The sequence below is a fragment of the Leucoraja erinacea genome, chromosome 8, assembly GCF_028641065.1.
Source record: "Leucoraja erinacea ecotype New England chromosome 8, Leri_hhj_1, whole genome shotgun sequence".
Taxonomy (NCBI): Eukaryota; Metazoa; Chordata; class Chondrichthyes; order Rajiformes; family Rajidae; genus Leucoraja; species Leucoraja erinaceus.
This window is the reverse complement of record NC_073384.1, coordinates 14,956,000-14,975,846: the sequence shown is the minus strand read 5'-3', so window position 1 is coordinate 14,975,846 and position 19,847 is coordinate 14,956,000. Positions and strand designations below refer to the sequence as shown.

The 19,847-nt window shown below is 42.6% G+C and overlaps 1 protein-coding gene across 1 annotated transcript in view; it reads left to right on the top strand.

Annotated features, from left to right (window-relative positions):
• LOC129699345 (pleckstrin homology domain-containing family G member 1) overlaps positions 1–19,847 on the top strand; it is a 216,258-nt gene that overhangs the window by 71,360 nt on the left and 125,051 nt on the right. Inside the window, 1 exon segment of the mRNA XM_055639024.1 lies at positions 11,109–11,266. Coding sequence (XP_055494999.1) covers positions 11,212–11,266 — 55 coding nt within the window. The 5' untranslated portion in view covers positions 11,109–11,211.

The window sequence follows — 19,847 nt, the reverse complement described above, 5'->3', positions numbered from 1 at the left end:
TATTGAACTTGCTCTGAACATTTAATTGATAAATATTTCTGACGTCCTCTGTATGGAAATGATGCTCCAGATTTCAATGCGGAGAGAGTCCCGGCTGTATTTATTACCAGCACAATGTCTTCTGATGTCTTGATGACAAGGTAGGTTACATAACTGTCTTTTGTGGGAAGCTAATTCTTTCAAATGATCCTTTTAGAGAGCAGAGGAAACAAAAAGTACAGCAACTTGCTGTAATAATAACCAGGTAATTGCTCCTGTAGAGTACAGTAAGTGGAGAGTAGTAGGGATCGGTGTAACATTTAATTTTGGTCACCTATAACAGTATATCATATAAGCATGGAAACCAGCCATTTGGCCCAATGGTGTCCATGGTGACCAATGGTCACCCCTGTGCCATCATCCAGCACTGTCCATAATCTACTGTGTTGAAATAATGCTCGTCTAGATACTTTGAAAATGTTGGCAGCAACCCAGTTTCAAACGATCACCCAGGTACTTGCCATTCCTGGGGTGAAAAGGGTCCCCATCATATCCCCTCTGAATCTCTTTTTTCATTACCCCTTGGCCAAAAGAAGTTCTTCCCCACTGTTATCAGACTACTGAACAGAACTTTCATAAACTGAGGAAGTAGTCCCAATCTTCCAGCCTACCTCATTGGCCTTGCACATTTTTCAATCTGCACATTCTCTGTAAATGCAATGCTAAATCGCTGCAACACTTTATTCTCGTTGCGCTACCTGGTGTGTGGCTTGACCGTACTGATGTGTAATATATAATTTGACTGGACACAACATTTTTCACTTTTTCTTGGCAAATGTGATATAAATAAACCAATACCAATAAAGCTTTGGACTTGAGTTTTATCTGGTTTGTCTCTTACTCCTGGTCAAATTTCAAAATATATTTCCAAAAATAAACTTTTTTTTAATTAAAAAAAACAATTAAATAAACAAAAGCAGTGCTAAACCTCTTCCGGCAATGTCAGTGCCTATACATTAATTAATGTCATAATCAGTAGTGTTCATAACTATCCTTGTACCAAGAACCCTTGCCACTATCACCCCCGGGGGGGATATTCATTCCCTTGTTTGATGGGTGTCCGCACCAATCTCTGTACCTCATTGTCCCGCAGTGGCAGACCCTAGACTTTGGTCCTACCCCAGAGCCTTGGCGTCGACTGCACTAAGCTTCAGCGCGTCCCTCAGCAGGTACTCCTGCAGTCTGGAACGGGCCAGTCAGCAACATTCCCTGACGGACATTTTGCTATGCTGGGAGGCCAACAAGTTTAAGGCAGACCAAAGAGCGTCTTTCACCGAGTTGATGATCTTCTAGCAGCACATGATGCCCGTCTCTCAAAATGTCCCTGGGGGAACAGTCCGTAAATCATAGAGTGCTCTTTTATGGAGCTGTTTGGGATGAACTGTAACACGGACCCTTGCATCATTCCAGATCCTCTTGGCAAAGCCACACTCTGTGAAGAGGTGGGCAACCATCTCCTCTCCTGGTGAGTTGCTCCGGATTAGATGCCCAAAGTCAGGCCAAGTGATTTAATTGACTGTCCATGAATTGGGTCTGAATTTCCTTACCTTTCCATGATGAGGAATCTTCCCAAGACCAGGATGAAACTAAAACTCATGTGATTCCCCCCCTTCCCGATTGCCTGTCCAAAACTAGTGAATTCTAACTCGCCAAAGATGATCCACCTGATTACATTTCTGTACATTTCCTTTCACCTCTTGGAGAAGAGAAACTCCCTGATTAAAGCTGTTCATCGATCCTCACTGACTAATTCTGACACTGCATTTCATCAACCCATTTTCTTTTGTTGTCTTGATTCACAACTTTGAATATATTTGTATCCTGTTCTTTTAAAACAAAAATATATACCAGGTTATCATGTATCTATAGGTCTGTCTGTCTGAATATACCTGTCTGAAAAAGTGTTTCGGCCCGAAACTTTGTCTATTTCCTTTGCTCCATAGATGCTGCTGCACCCGCTGAGTTTCCCAACATTTTTGTGTACCTTCGATTTTCCAGCATCTGTAGTTCCTTCTTAAACACAATATCATGTATCTATACACTGAAAATGACTTAATTGTAATCATGTATATTCTTTCTGCTGACTGAATAACCTGCCACAAAAGCTTTTCACTGTACCTCAATACACGTGACAATAAACAAAACTAACTAACTAAACAAATGTGAGTGGAAACGTCAAACTCTTTGCACCATAATCCTTCCATTTCCCTTTGCCTGCTTCCTTTTGCTGTCCAGGTTTTAATTCATCATTGGCTTGTGCATGCTTGCATGAATACAAGTATGGTTTTTGAGTTGTTTATACCATCCTTTAAATAGGATAATTCAATCTACAATAATTTCCAGCCTAGATCAGAGATTTCAATTTTCTATTAGGTATTCAATTCTTCAAGATGAACTCAGCGTTATCTCTAAGATCGACACAAAATGCTGGAGTAACTCAGGCAGCATCTCTGGAGAGAGGAAATGGGCGACGTTTTGGGTCGAGACCCTTTATCTGACGCAAACGGTCTCGACCCGGGACGTCACTCATTCCTTCTCTCCAGCGATGCTGCCTGTCCCGCTGAGTTACTCCACCATTTTGTGCCTATCTTCGGTTTAAACCCGTATCTGCAGTTCCTTCCAACTTCTTTCTTGACTGGATTTTTTTTAAGGAGGGACTTTACTCTGTACAGCCAATATTACCGATGCTTTCAAAACTTTTAAATGTGTTAATTAATTCAAAATTTGATGATTTTACGGGTGAGAAAGGGAGAGGGTTGGAATTTGATTCAATTATTGACTGAGGCACACTCTTCTTGTCTCACCCTCACCCTCGTGTTCTGTAATATTCAATTCCATACCACTCTCTTTCCATTATTTGGTGCTGTTAAGGAATTGAATTCTAATCTAATTACCTCTGTCCCCAATGGAAAGTTTTGCTTGATAGTTTAAAAATAAATATTAAGATAAATGAGTCAAAATGGCACACAGTGTTCCATATGTGGCCTTGCCAAAAAATAATTCTGGGTCAAATTACCATATGATTTTATAATCAATGCCCTTGAGATGAATCCTAGTGCTTGATTTAGTAATAACTTGACATTGACTAGTAACTTGCTGTAAATAAAATGTATTTTTCTCCCCCCCCATCAATTGATTCTTCAGTCTTCCTTCGTGGCGTCTCCTTCAATCCATGACTGAGCTTCAAGCCAGCCACAACCATCCACACCACTGAGCCTCACAAGCTGCCCATCCACACCTCTTCCCATTACATTTGCCATGCCCTAGATTTCTCAAATCCCCGATTCTTTGCACCAATTCTGATCCGTCCATGAGGAGGTTGACCTTTGCTGAATTCTGCTTGATCATTCCTTTTGTTGACCTTTCATGGTCATTTCTCTTATAAAGCAGAACTCCAACTCCAGATCTCGTACAGGATACTGAGTTGGATGATCAGCCATGATCATATTGAATGGCGGCGCAGGCTCGAAGGGCAGAATGGCCTACTCCTGCACCTATTTTCTATGTTTCTATGTTTCCAAGTCTCTCCCATGGCCATGCTTCCCCCAATGCAATCCTCTTCAGGAATTATTGTGCTTCAAATCTTAAGGTTTTCTTTCCAGACTTCATTGATGTCTGTGGCATTGGCCATCTTGACGCTAATTCCTGCCTTCCCAAAGGATTTCACTGTGCCTAGTCACATGTGATAATAAGTTCATTCCATCCTTGCATCTTTTGGTAAAGTTGGTGAAGGATGAAGATTGTTCCTCTGTCCAAACCTTTGGTTACTTGCACTGGTACCAGATTTGATTCTGCATCAATTTTTCTCCAATTATTCCTATGCTAAGTGTTTGTTTTGGATCATTTACTGCCATTAAAGTCACAATTAAAATGCACGTTGTTTGATGTCACTGGCAGGCCACGTCCCTCAAACAATGAAATAAGGTGAGAACTGCGATAATGAGATGTTCTTGGGTCAAAGAACACACACGGTCATGATAATATAGGGACTTTCCTCAGATTAGTCCCTTTCTTAGTACTCAACAAAATGGCTGCTGGTTAATACTGGAGTGCCTCTAGTGAGAGCTGCACCATGATACTGTAGCTGAGGGGCTCAAGATTTTACACATAACTATGACATTTAAATCGATGATCATGTTAAACGGTTACCTATTTATTAACAGGGTCGACACTGGCAACGGCCTATATTTTATTAATTTATGGATTTTTAAATTACGTGAACATTTTGAACCAGTCCAACATTTCGAACCCTGGCCTCCTGACCCCATGAGGAACCTCTCTCTCCGTAGGGTGACTTTGTCAAGACAAAGCCACTGTGTGATGTACCTACGCAAGGGGGAAAGGGTGTGTTGCTTGGTCTGACAGCCTCAGTTTGTAACCATTGATGAAAGCATTGGTGAGGTTAGTGGTGCTTCTGCACATTATGTATTAAAAACACCCGTTTAAACATATGGATGCAAGCACCAAACATGAAGGAATTCCATTTGATTCAGGAGATGTGTTTCTCTGGCTGTTGAATCAATGGCAACTTTACTGTGGGCTCCATTGGATTAGCCATTTTATGATTCTCTGATAACATAAAGCAATGGAGTAGGCTATTGGCCGTTGTAATTTGAGGAAGGACATCCTTGTGATTGAGGCAGTGCAGTGTAGGTTCATGAGATTGATCCCTGGGATGGCGGGACTGTCATATGAGGAAAGATTGAAAAGACTAGGCTTGTATTCACTGGAGTTTAGAAGGATGAGGGGGATTCTTATGGAAACATATAAAATTATAAAAGGACTGGACAAGCTAGATGCAGGAAAAATGTTCCCAATGTTGGGCGAGTCCAGAACCAGGGGCCACAGTCTTAGAATAAAGGGGAGGTCATTTAAGACTGAGGTGAGAAAAAACATTTTCACCCAGAGAGTTGTGAATTTATGGAATTCCCTGCCACAGAGGGCAGTGGAGGCCAAATCACTGGATGGATTTAAGAGAGAGTTCGATAGAGCTCTAGGGGCTAGTGGAGTCAAGGGATATGGGGAGAAGGCAGGCACGGGTTATTGATAGGGGACGATCATCCATGATCACAATGAAAGGCGTTGCTGGCTCGAAGGGCTGAATGGCCTCCTCCTGCACCTATTTTCAATGTTTCTATGTTTTGTGTTGATGCTAACATTTGTAAAGATTTTGGTTGAGCTTTTGCTTCAAGTGCCAATTCTCTGCATGTCCTTGATTCTCTTAATCTTTAAAAACCTTTTGCAGTGTCTTCAACTACTGAGTCTCCACAGTCTTGCTGAGTAGAGTGTTCCAAAGATTCCCGAGTGAAGAGAGTTCTTCTCACCTTTATTCTGAAGGGCTTGATCACTATTTTGACAGCATGACCTCCGGTTGGATACATCTTAGACAAGGGAAATATTGTGTAGATGTTTGCACTGTCAAACAGGATTTCTGCAGGGTACAAGATCACTTCCCACTTTCGTCTCCTTTTTTGGAAGTATACCTTGTATAGGGAAACCAAACTCGGGGACATTGTTCCAGATCTGATCTCACCAGGGATCTATTTAAATGCAATAAGGTCTCATTACTCTTGTATACAAATCCTCAAGGTAAAGACCAAAGACACAAAATGCTGGAGTAATGCAATGGGTCAGACAGCATCGCTGGAGAAAAGGAATAGGTGACCTTTCCGGTCGGAACTCTTCATCAGTTGGTAACGTCCTTTTCTCGTCGGGTCTCAGGTGTCGTTGAGGCCGCAACGGGGAGCGGCCTCCAACAGGAAGAAGCCGGGGACTCAGGTGCCGACTCACCGTTGCCGTCGCGGAGCTGGCCGGGTCCGGAGCGGGTGGAGCGGTGGAGGAGCGCTGCTGCTGCTGCTGTCGTTGCTGTTGCTGCTGCTGCTGCTGCTGCAGCTGCTGCTACCGGAGAGTCGGAGGCTCCAACGACGGGTCTGTGGACGACGGCACCGGGAGCCCACGGCTCCTTGGAAGGAGACCGCTTCTCAGGGCTCCTGCAACGGCGACTTCTCCCGCCCAAGTTGCGGGGTTGAAGAGCTCCTGGAGCGGGGCCTGACACCACTGCCCCGCGCGGCTGGAATGGCCGCGGACTCTGCGAGCGCACACCGGGGGCTCTAACACCAAGACCCGGTGTGCGACCTCGCACCACCCGGCGTGGCTTTAATGGCCGCGGGACAATCGCCATCGCCAGCCGGGGGCTATGACTTTGACTCTGACATCGGGGGGGGGGAGAGTGCAGTGGAGAGATAAGTTTATTTGGCCTTCCATCACAGCTATGTGATGGATGTTTATGTTAAATGTAATTATTGTTGTGTCTGGGGTCTATTTGTATGTAATGTATGGCTGCAGAAACGGCATTTCGTTTGGACCTCCAGGGGTCCAAATGACAATTAAATTGACTCTGAACTCTGGACTCTGAACTCTCTGAACGTCACCCATTCCTCTCCAGAGGTGCTGCCTGACCCGCTGAGTTACTCCAGCATTTTGTGTCTATCTTTGGTGTCAACCAACATCTGCAGTTCCTGACAACACATCAAATACCATTTGCCTTCATTATTGCTTGTAGCTTGTTAACAGGTCCTCCAAATACTTTTACCTATCAAATTTGCCCCATTTGAAGAAAATATCCTGTTTCTTCTGGGCGTTTTCTATGATACAATATGATACGATACGAAATAACTTTATTTATCCCAGGAGGGGTACATAAACACAAAATACATGAAACATGGAATGAAAGTGACAAGTGGAAAAGATTGGTGGGTGATGGGGGGGAGGGGAAGTCGGTCTCAGTCTACCCCACAACAAAAGGAGGAGAAGTTGTACAGTTTGATAGCCACTTGGAAGAAGGATTTCCTGTGGGTCTGTCCTGCACCTTAGTGGGCAATAATTTCTACTATAATTGCTTTTTTTTCCCCACCTTGCCTTACATCTGTCAAATTCGTGTGCATTCACTTAACATCACCTGGTCCTCCTCACGGCCGGTACTGCCACTCACTGTGCCTTTGGCAAACTTGGATATGGTGCACTGGGTCCAGGTGTCAATTAACTGGTGTAAATCGATTACTCCCACAGACACCACAGATTTGTGTCATCCAAGAAATGGGATTGGGATAAACCTGTAACCCTAATGTATTACTATTTTGAGAAATATCAATTCAATATTTAATCGAGTATCCAATCGAGTTAATAAACGATGGCCAGCGCGAATATATTAATGTCATGACATTAAATGTTGAAATGTTGCCTCAGAAAAGGCGCAGAGGGGACTAGGTGGAATAGTCTTGGAATGTAGTGGTTCCGGGGTCATTGTGAATGAAAGAATACATTTATTGGCCAAGTATATTCACATACAAGGAATTTGCCTTGGTGCTCCGCCCGCAAGTGACAACTTGACATACAGTGACAGTTAGGAATGACGCATACAACATTAAACATTAATAATAAAATATTATCGATTAAACATGTGAATTAAATAAAATACCAGAGCAAAAGGAGGCTACAGATTTTTGGTTATTGAGTAGAGCTACTACTCGTGGGGAAAAAAAGCATTTTTTTTGTCTGGCTGTGGCAGCTTTGACAGTCCGGAGTCACCTTCCGGAGGGAAGTGATTCAAAGAGTGGCCAGGGTGAAAGGGGGTCAGATGATCTTACCCTCTCGCTTCCTGGCCCTTGCAGTGTACAGTTCGTCAATGGAGGGAAAGTTGCAGCCAATAACCTTCTCAGCTGACGCCTCTGGATGTCATGCTTGGTGGCTGAGCCAAACCAGACAATGATGGAGAAGGTGATGACAGACTCTACGATGGCCGTGTAGAATTGGACCATCATTGCCTGTGGCAGATTGTGCTTCCTCAGCTGCCTCAGGAAGTACATCCTCTGTTGCGCCTCTTTGACTGTGGAGTCGATGGTAGCCCCCCACTTAAGGTCCTTGGAGATGATGGTTCCTAGGAACTTAAAAGACTCCACAGACTGTGACTATGGTGTTGTCGATGGTGAGCGGGGTGAAGGGAGGGGGTGAGATGAGATTTAACAGATATTCAAAGTTACAAATGGTTTTATTTAATTAGACAAGAAGGAAATCAAAAAGATTGTTGAAATAAAATGGCAAACGTTGAAAATAGTTATCAGATCAGTTAACACCTTTGAAGAGATAATGTAAATGTTTCAGGTTAACAATCACTCAGAGTTGTTCTGATGAAACGCCATCATGCTGTGACCTTGACTCTGTTTCTGCCTCCACAGATACTGTCTGTTCTGCTGTTTGCAGCGCTTGATTTCTAAACAGTTTTTTTTCCCCATTCATGTAAGGATTGGAAACTAGAGATGTCTCATTGCATATGATTGGCAAAGAAACCAGAGCAAAAACTGGGTGAAGTTTGTCAATGCAGAGGTGTGTTATTTTTAATGCGCTGCTTGCAAAGGTGATATTCAGAGATTTGTTCAAGAAAGGGATATAAATAATTCTGCGAGGCGGGGAAAATATATTCAGAAGCTAATAGGAAAAGATTCTGTGGAAAGAAGTGAATTAGATGACTCTTGGGAAAGGTTGGCCTGGGTACAAATGGCTGATTAGATTATGTTTCATTCCATGTTTATCTCAATGTGTCGCGGTTCTGAGATGCATCTGATTATTCTGAGTCGGATAATGTGGCATTTTCCTGAATGTTTCGAGCTCTAAAAATCTTGGTCTGCAGATTCATGATGAATCTTTATCTCCTCTCCTCCTCATTCTCACCCCCTCGTGTCTCCTCTCCTCCTCATCCTCACCCCCTCTTCCTACTCATGTCTTTGCTTTCCCTTGGCTTGTTCTACCTACACTTGTTTACTTGTATTAGGTGGAGTCTGAGGTTTTAAAATGACAGGATGAATCCTAAGTGGGAACAGTGTAGTACTCCTATAAGCAATTTGATGCATATGGAAAAGGGATTCATGCCTATTTTACTCAAAGGGTAATCGAATCAATAGAAAAATACTGTGGGTTCTGGAATTCTGAAATGAACACTGCCTATGTGGAGAGAGAAAGAGGAAATGTTCCTGTCCAGTGGGCTGGTGGAGATTAGTAAATCCAATCCAAACCTGGTGAATAAAGAAGAAAACTGACAGAATGCCGGGCTGGTGTGAGTGATTTCCGATGGTCACAGCTGAATCTTTCAGGGCAAGGAAAGCACAGGAGTATTTGGCAAGTAAATGAGGAGGCTCGTACATCACAGAATGTGACTGTCAGTGTGTAGGAGATTCCTAATCTAGTAGGAGGTTCCTAATCTGAGGAAAGACATTCTTGCCATAGAGGGAGCGCAGAGAAGGTTCACCAGACCGATTCCTGGGATGGCAGGACTTTCATATGAAGAAAGACTGGATAGACTCGGCTTGTACTCGCTAGAATTTAGAAGATTGAGGGGGGATCTTATAGAAACTTACAAAATTCTTAAGGGGTTGGACAGGCTAGATGCAGGAAGATTGTTCCAAATGTTGGGGAAGTCCAGGACTAGGGGTCACAGTTTAAGGATAAGGGGGAAATCTTTTAGGACCGAGATGAGAAAACATTTTTCGCACAGAGAGTGGTGAATCTCTGGAATTCTCTGCCACAGCAGGGAGTTGAGACCAGTTCATTGGCTATATTTAAGAGGGAGTTAGATGTGGCCCTTGTGGCTAAAGGTATTAGGGGGTATGGAGAGAAGGCAGGTACGGGATACTGAGTTGGATGATCAGCCATGATCATATTGAATGGCGGTGCAGGCTCGAAGGGCTGAATGGCCTACTCCTGCACCTATTTTCTATGTTTCTATGTTAGACCCTTCAGCAGCGCAGATCACCATTGAACTGTGTCCTGATTAGTGGGTCCCAACACAAGCACCAGGGTTGAATCTCTTCTTCCATGAAAGCTGGTTTAACCATCCACTGTTGCTGGCATATCAGGAATATCAGGAAAAACAATTAGAGCACTGGTGGTATTGCTGATCGAACTCAATGTTAAGACTGCCTTCAAATGTACCGTCAATTTTTTTTCTCTTTGTGTCCAACTTCAGCCTTGACATTTGCTTTCAGAAGCTGCTTTTGAGAGCCTTATACGTTTCCACGCTCCATTTTGATTCATCCTGTGATGCTGATCAAGGCGTAGGCATCCTTCTTTCAAAGTGGTGTCTTATATATTTTGCACTTAGCCTGGGAATTGCATTGACGCTCAGTGCTGCCAAGTGATGTCAGTGCATCCTCCTAACCCCAGTTTGGATACTTTGCTTCCAAGGCAACACAATGAAAGCATTGTATGTTCGTGGAGCGTTTCATCCATCTGTGGTGTTCCAAGCCAATGACATAGTCTGTAGTGGCATTGCCCCAAGTAGAAAGCAAAGCAAGTTCCACATCAGTCACATTATAATGATGAATGGTGGAAGGATAATTGTTGGTAGAAACACTTCAGAGGGATTCTGCGCTGTTCTTTGTAAACTCACTCAAAACACTTCAATGTCCATCCAGGTGCAGAGGCGGCCATGGCATAATGTCTTAACTGAGAGCTGCCGCTTCTGACAGCCCTGCATCCGTCGTTGCTGCCTGGTGTAACAAGCAACTGTTTAAAGGCTGTGCGTTTAGTGAAATTTAAAATTTGAACAAACAAATCTAATCAGGATAGAGAATATTGCAACACAACTCCTCCCTTCTGCTCATTGACTCCACCTACCTCTCCCCCCCCCCCCCCCCCCCCCCCTCCCACCCTCTTCAATCTGAAGAAGTGTCCTGACCCAAAACGTCATCCATACTTTTTCTCTAGAGATGCTGCCTGACCCGCTGAGTTACTCCAGCACTTTGTGTCTATCTTTGGTATAAGCCAGCATCTGCAATTTCTCTCACACAACCATTGCCACAGAGGGCTGTGCCGGCCAAGTCAGTGGATATTTTTAAGTCGGAGATAGACAGTGATTAGAACGGATGTCAAGGGTTATGGGGAGAAGGCAGGAAAATGGAATTAGGAGGCAGAGATCAGCCATGATTGAATGGCAGAGTAGACTCGGTGGGCCGAATGGCCTTATTCTACTAAAACGTGTGAACAATCTAATCAGGACCTTTGTTTCCACATGACAGTGACCTCAGCCTTGCCACTGTGCTTCCGGTCATGGGAAAGGGGTCCTCAATTCACCAGGACTGATGTTGGCGTCATTTGTGAAGGCAACTAAGGGCTTATGAAATGAAAACAAATGAGAGAATTTTAGCAGACCTGGACAATATGGCCACCATGTTCAGTAAGTGCCTCGTTCTCGCCTCTAAACTTTTCTTGTTCTCCTGTTTTGTTCATTGCTCTCCTGTGTCTGGGAGATGTGTTCAGCTGAAAGAAAACGTATTTGTCACAAGTGTATTCAAGATAAACCTGAGTAAACATTGAAACGGGAAGGGGGAGGTGGAGATGGGAGGGTAGAGGGGTTGGGGTGGGGTTCTAGGTGGGCTCAATGAGCAGAAGGAATGGGTTGCAAAATTCACTGCCAGGCATTAGGAAGAAAAGGTGGTGCTTGGTCATTTAGTTGGTCAGTGGTTGGTGGGATTGGGGAGCGGCAGGTGAATCTTGAAGCTTTAAAAGTTTTGGTCTCCTAATCTGAGGAAAGACATTCTTGCCATAGAGGGAGTACAGAGAAGGTTCACCAGACTGATTCCTGGGATGGCAGGACTTTCATATGAAGAAAGACTGGATAGACGCGACTTGTCCTCGCTAGAATTTAGAAGATTGAGGGGGTATCTTATAGAAACTTAACAAAATTCTTAAGGGATTGGACAGGCTAGATGCAGGAAGATTGTTCCAAATGTTGGGGAAGTCCAGGACTAGGGGTCACAGTTTAAGGATAAGAGGGAAGTCTTTTAGGACCGAGATGAGAAAAACATTTTTCACACAGAGTGGCGAATCTGTGGAATTCTCTGCCACAGAAGGTAGTTGAGGCCAGTTGATTGGCTATATTTAAGAGGGAGTTAGATGTGGCCCTTGTGCCTAAAGGGACCAGGGGGTATGGAGAGAAGGCAGGTACAGGATACTGAGTTGGATGATCAGCCATGATCATATTGATGGCGGTGCAGGCTCGAAGGGCCGAATGGCCTACTCCTGCACCTGTTTTCTATGTTTCTGTTTCTAAAAGGAAAAAAATGGATTTTGGTAAAATGGCAAGCTTTGGTTTTTCCTTGGCAAGAGGAGGGAGAGATGTGGCAATTGAGTCCAGCTTTTTGACTGTTCTCATTAATAAAATAAACTGTGAACCGCCCGCAGCTGGAAATGTGGGAGATTTCTGAAGATGGGCCTAGCTCCGTTTGGAGTTGGCATTGGATGAGTTGTGCTAAAGAGTGTGTTTCCATGCTGTTTTGCTCTATGTCTCCATAATGTTTGGGAGTGGTGCAAAGCTGGCCATTACATTGGATCCAGGGTGATCCAGGAGCAATGAATAGGTGCTGCTGGAAGATCAGAGACTCAGTGAAAGATGCACTGTGGTCCACCTGCACTTTGCTGACTTCCAAAGTAAGATGTCTGGAAGTACAAGCTCCTGACTGTCACAATCCTGGATGCAGGAATACATGTAAAGGGATGCACTGAACTCCATACAGCCACCACACAGGCTCTGTGGGGAAGGACTACAGTCTAGGGACATGTCAGGTGCCTCGCAAGCACTTCAGGGACAATTGCTTAAGGAGTTTTAAGTGAGTGTTGTTGATACATTATAAGAAAATGTATTGATTCAATGAATCTAATGCAGAGAAACACATCAGTTATATTTACTGTGTACATATTATGAATAAAATATGCCTTTTGAAATTTAAAAAATGATTTTAGCGAGGGATCGCTCAACCTAAAATGCTTGATGTAGTTAAAGTTGATAAGCAATTAAACCAGTTGTGTGCCGAGTACATTAAGATCTCTGGTTCCTGAGCAATGAGATAAAGGTTTGAACATTACAATGTGTGGAAGGATTGCATCGAGCAGGTCCTGGAGATACTGCTTCTGTAGACGTAAGAAGGCAACCATTGTCTATGTGAAACTATCGTTCAATGACCAATCGAAGAGGCACTGCAGGTTTAGTTTAGAGATACAGTGCGGAGACGGGCATTTCGGTCCATCAAGTCTGTGCCGACCAGCGATCCCTGTAAAGCACCACTATCCTACACACCAGGGACAATTTACAATTTTTACCAAAGCCAAATCAACCTACAAACCTGTACGTCTTTGGAGTATGGGAGGAAACCGGAGCACCTGGGGAAAAACCCATGTGGTCACAGGGAGAAAGTATAAATTCTGTACTGACAGCACCCGTAGTAAAGGATCGATCGGCGATGAAGAATTACTTTGGTGCTATGGAATGCAAATGTATTTTTCTCACCTGTTTGACTTCAATGTATTTCAGTGCATTCAGCAATATTTATCTTTGCCATCAATAAATTTGCACTACAGCTTATCTGTACAAAGATTAATTACTAAATGTTTAATTTTTTGTGGTTTCAAGAGATTCACCAGTCATTGAAATTGGAAAATCCACCTTGGAAACTTGACACAAAACCTCACACCTTCCCATTTCCCTCTGCTTAAACATAGCCTAAAGTTGGTGTTTTTACTTTGTTTCCACCCCACCTAACCTCAAAATGATATGCTGATCATTTATATAATAGATAAAATAAATATTTTCATTAAATCCCTGCTGAACACTCATGTGTAGCTGGCTATTAAAAGGTGTCTAACATTCTCTGCACTCTGTCAATTAAGTCATTTTTAATTAGCGTTTGTGCGGGGAATTCCTGAGGAATGTTATCATTCCCTTTTATTAGTCGTATGATTTGGATTTGCTTTGTTCTCCGTTACCTCCACCCTTAAAGCATTCCTTCAGGGCTTCTCCTATTCTGTCAACTTGAACATTTCTACTTTCAATTGTCCATCCGTGGCTCTGTATTAAACCACAAAATGTTGACGCATTGGAATTCCTTGGCTTGGTTTCTTCCATTTTTTCTCATTTATGTCACTCCTTCAATAGTTTTTGTCCTGATACCTTTTAGAAATCAGTCCATTGTAACCACTCTCCTGTGACATATTTTGCGGTGCTATTATATTAAATATCAATATATGTATATGTATGTATATGTATGTATATGTATATATATATGTGTGTGTGTATATATATATATATATGTGTGTATAATATATTTTATACACACATATATACACACACACATATATATGTGTGTGTTATATATATACACACACACACACACACACACACACACACACACACACACACACACACACACACACACACACACACACACAATATATTAAACATATTAGCATATTAAATGAATGTTGGTCATTCCATTCCTAGCACAAGGGAGGCTTTTGAGTCTGTTTCCTTGGAATTTCTGGACATAAATAGCTGTTCCTAATTATTTTGTTCATTCACACACCTGTGCCCCAAGGTCATGTTAATTTTGAATTTTATTAAAAATTGTTTAATGTTAGCTGCCCTGCCTTACATTTTAACATTGGCAGAAAGATCTGCTTGTTATCTGGCAGGTGGGTGGAGAGGCAGAGGATACAATCGCTTTGTCTTTGGTTTTGCCCTTGGAAAAGGTGCTTCCTTTCCTCCCCACATTCCCATTGGTCCAGCTTACATTGAGAACATGATATCTGGAAGAATTGCCTATCCCTCGATTGTGCCACAAAGAATCTGCTTTTTTAAAGAAAATAATTGGATTTTTAAAGAAAAATCTTTTTTTATCGTTTTGGGCGCAGTTAAAAGAAAATGAAATGTGTGCAAGTGTTGGTGGAGTACAAGAAGGTGTGGCTCAATCCATCTAGTAATTTATTTTGTATAGCTCAAATCCATGTTTATTGCCTCTTGCAATTCAATAGACAGTTTGATATTCCCAATAAATATCATATGTTCACAGGAAGCCAGACAAATTGTTTGGGTAATCGCTGCCAGATCAGACCATTCTCAATTTATCATTAATATCATGATGGAAGAAATAGTCAGATAATACTTATGTACCAACAACCAATTCACTGCCCATTTTGGATTTTGTCAGGGTCACTTGGCTCCAGACTTTGTCATAGCATGGGGTGAAATGCAGACTGAGCTAAACTGCGTAGTTGGAAAGAAATGCCCGAGACATCAAGGCAGTATTGGTCAAAGTGTGGCATTAAAAATCCCTGGGAAAACTGGAGGCATTGGTCATCAAGGGGGAGAACATTTCCAATAACTACTCAACATGTGTGCTGGGAATTTTGGACTCTCGGGCACCTATTTTCACACTCTGAAGACTTTTATTGAGAGAAGTCGAGTAATTTTGTTAAAGATTATTTGGCGCAACAAGAGGCCATGCTTGTGGCCGTGGGAAATTGAAATCCCAGCCATAGCGCAACAATTTTCCGAGTTCATCAGGGCAGTGTCCTTGGCCCAAACCATCTTCAGCTGCTTCATCAATGAACTTCCTTTCTTCCTTTCTATCAGCAAAGGCTGGTCAGTGTTTTTGGCATGGTGCAGATTTTATTTGCAACGCAAAGTATCAGACTGAGCTGGCATTAACATTGATGCAAAAGAGTATCTAACCACCTCCCCAAGATGTTCAATGATATTATCATTGTTCAATCCCCTTCCCTCAATATTCCTGGGGTCCCTTATTTACTAGAACTTCAATTGTATTTGTTATATTGATACTTTGAGTACAACAGCGAATCAGAGACTGTGCATTGTATGGCAAGTGAATTTGCATAACCCACAAAGCCTTAGCATTATACACAAGGCAGAGGCTGGGATGTGTTCGGAATGCACTCTACTAACCTGATGAGATCAACATCAACAACGCTTGATTTTGACAGCATCTAATTGATAGCATGCTGCGTGATGCGTACCCTATCCTATCCTATGCGTGATGCGTACCCTATCCTATACCAAATGTCCCTTGGTGTGCCATCTACGTCACTACAGTTACTGATTTTGGATGATCAGCCATGATCATGTTGAATGGCGGTGCTGGCTCGAAGGGCCAAATGGCCTACTGCACCTATTTTCTATGTTATTATTTTACTATATAAGGCTACTTTGATGGCACCTCCCAACCCCAGATTTCTTAACATTTAATAATCTACACCCTAGGAAGCTGATTCAATATAGAGGTATTAATTTTGATACAGAGGAATTTAGAGAAGTGAAGGCTGGCTCTGAATCCAAGAATATGCCAGCCATGATGGCATCAAGTGGTTGAGCTGAGGGGAAGTGTGGCTGATTCTTGTTATTTTGTAAGTGCAGAAAGAGCTGATGTACTGCTATCTGATTTGATGGTTTGTTAAGGAGCATAATTCCTCATTTCTAATATTTTGTGTTTGACGCACATAAGGTTCTAAAGAAAACCAGAAACATATGCAATTGCCACGGTCTTAATGCTGAAAGGAATGTCCTGGCCAGTTGGCAACACCAAAGCCTACTGCTGCTCGTATCATCCATTACACTATTATGCTCAAATACCCTAGGGGTATGGGAGCCTGCCCATCCGATCGACAACGCTGTATGTACAAGAAGACCATGTTTTGAGTATTAATCCTAGGGTAATGAACCAGAACAAGTATTCATCCCACAGTCACCCAGGATTGGGGTCCCCAATTATAGCATTCATTGCTGGATTCTGATTTGTCAATCAGTACCTGCTTTGCTAGTCCACTATTACCATGAATTTATTAGCCATGATCACAATGAATGGCGGTGCTGGCTCGAAGGGCCGAATGGCCTCCTCCTGCACCTATTTTCAATATTATTGCAGAACATGAGCTTCTGACATTCTCCTCAACCCCTGTCTTTATTTCCTTGTCTTATCCTACTTACCTGTGCTTTCTTCAGTTTTGGCCTTCGTCCAACATTTTCTCTAAGTATTATTTCAAGACATTGCCTAATGTTCAGGTTGTCCGTGCATTTCAGTAGAATCGCGTTGCTCTTTATAATGTTGATATTTAATTTCTCCCCACCCCGTGGCTGCACCAGCAAATAGAAAATCCTTCTTCTGGTGTGAATTTTGTGACTCAAACTTACATTTTTATTCTCCTCCAATAAATTAGAGATGAGATTATTAATCCTAACAATGGGAAGGGGGAAAAATTATCAGCAGGATGCATTGTTTTGTATAGAGTTAGACTTGATCACATTTAGTTGCAAAGTTTTATTTATCATGATAAATGGAACCATGAATCTAAAAGACTGCTCGTAATTATCTATGCTTTCCAAGCAATTGAATGTCGATGTAAATACCAAGCATATTCCAAAGTTTGGTGTACAGAGTACAAAGACGCCAGAATCTCAAAGTTGTCTTGGTATAAGTTTAATTTTAGAAAATGAGTCATTGAAAAACATAAATTATTGGAAGAATTGCATATGAGCACCACATATTCATTTTCAAAGAAGAATGGGGAATTATCATGCAGAGATTTTCAATGATCGTAGATTGTTGGATTTTGAGGCATTAGCTTTGAAAAATTAGCTATTCCGTTTCACTGTGAGGACGTATTTTTAAGAATTGCACATGACAGTCCCAGGGGGGAAATGTCCAACACTAGAGATCATAGGGAGGGGGAAAGTTTAATGGAGATGTGTGTGGTGGTGTTTTATCTTTTACACAGAGAGTGGTGGAATGCATTGCTGGGGGTGGTGGCGGAGGCAGATACGATAGTGGCATCTAAGAGGCTTTCAAGTAGGCACATGGAAGTACAAGGACTATAGGGATATGGGTCGTGTGCAGGCGGATGAGATCAATTTAACCTGGCATCATGTTTGACACAAACATTGTGGGCTGAAGAGCCAGTACCTGTGCTGCACTGTTCTATGAAATTGCTGAATTCATGCTGTTAGATGTGATTTCTGTGTTGTCATTTTGGGTGGATGATGCCTGTCATCAGGAGCATCCTGTTAATATGATTGTGGCTCTGACGTACCATTCAAACTTGAGGAGTAAATCATTCTGGGGATTTTCTTTTAAATCTACTTCTCACCCGAAGTGTGGTAAGGATCTGGAGTTTGCTTCCTGAAAAGGGCAGTTCTCACCAAAAATGTGCTGGACTTGATGCTCTGGACCTTGTGCTGGAGACTGGGATGAAAGTGGGGGGCTTTTTGTTGGACTCAGTGGTGGTCTCTGTAACAAATCTAATTCTAATGTTAAAGTTGTTTTGACAATTGGAAAGATAAAGTGAATATTTTCAGAGATAGTAGAAGGGTCCTGACCTGAAAAGATGCCTAACCATGTTTGCCTGACCCGCTGACCTACTCCAGCAGCCTGCCTCTTCTTTTCAGAGATATTGTTGGGTCTGAAAATTATAACTTTTTGAGACATTATCTGTTAAATGTTTGGAGAACGGTAAATTTAGACAATAGTTTATCTTGTGATTTTTGTGTATACTGTAAACCAAGATTGACTGCTATGATTAGCTTTCCATGTTCACTGATATTACTGACTAACAGAAGACAGACTTGCTTGATCGTGTTTGTATGTTCAGCGACAGTGGAACTACTTTTAGATTGGTTTTCCACTGCATCATTTTTACATGCCTACTGTCTGAGTACTGCCATGCATTATTTGTATTTCTATTTGTTCCGCTCTCTCTACTGTATCCTTAAGAAGATTTTGGGTGCAGCCTTTTTGTGTTCTGATTCCCTACTGACGTGCGGTACTGTTATTAATTTGGGACACAAATGTGGAGTCATTTAAACATGGGAACACACAGGAGCGGGTAGGTAGGTCACCTTGCTCCTTGCATCTACATCTGCAAGGTGGTGCAACGGTAGAGTTGTTGCCTTACAGCGCCAGAGACCCTGGTTGGATCGTGACTGTGGATGCTGTGCGTATGGAGTTTGTACGTTCTCATGACCTGTGTGGGTTTTCTCCATGAGCTCCGGTTTTCTCCCACACGCCAAAGACGTACAGGTTTTTGTAGGCTAATTGGCTTGGTAAAATTGTCAATTGTCCCTAGAGTGTGTAAGATAATGTTAGTGTGCAGGTATCTCTGGTCAGCACGGACATGTTGGGCAGAAGGGCCTGTTTCCGTGCTGTATTTCTAAACTAAACAAATCTAAAATCTGCCCTGTCATTCAAACAAAATGACTCTTCTGCCCCAGGCCTCAACTCTTTTTCCATACTAGTTCTATTCAAATTGTATTTGCTCAGTCTTAGAAAAAAATGTATTCATTTCCTTCTAACTACCTCCAGTGATCAAAGCTTCCACAGCTCCCCAGGAGAGATAATTGAAAAGATTCATCGCCCTCTGCGAGACATTGCTGTGTACCTCAGGTGCCTGATAGAAGTATATATAAATATGAGAGGCATCGATAGGGTAAACAGTCTGAACCTTTATCTGAGGCTGAAGTTCCAGGGTGCATAGCTTTAATGTAAGAGGGGCAAAGTTCAAAGGAGTTGTGTGGAACAGGTTTTTTCTTTTACACAGGGACTGCTGAGCACCAGGAACCCACTGCCAGAGGTGGTGGTGGAGCCAGATACAGGAAATACAACTTTCAGTTTGTCTGCCACGTAGTCTTGCTGGGAAAAGTGCGCCTCGTCCCCGCGCCAGGCCGCAAATCGTACCCTCATCGGGACTTCCGAAGGAAACTCGCTAACCATGGCCGGAGATGGAGGGATGGAGGGATATAATTGCGTGCAGGCAGAGGAGATTAGTTTAACTGGGCATCATGTCCGGCACGGACAATGTGGACCGAGAGGTTTCTTCCTGTGCTGTACTGTTGTATGTTCTATATGACTGGACCCTAATCTTGTATGTCTGTCCCCTCATGCAAGACTCTCATACAAGTGGAAGTATCTTAACCTTTA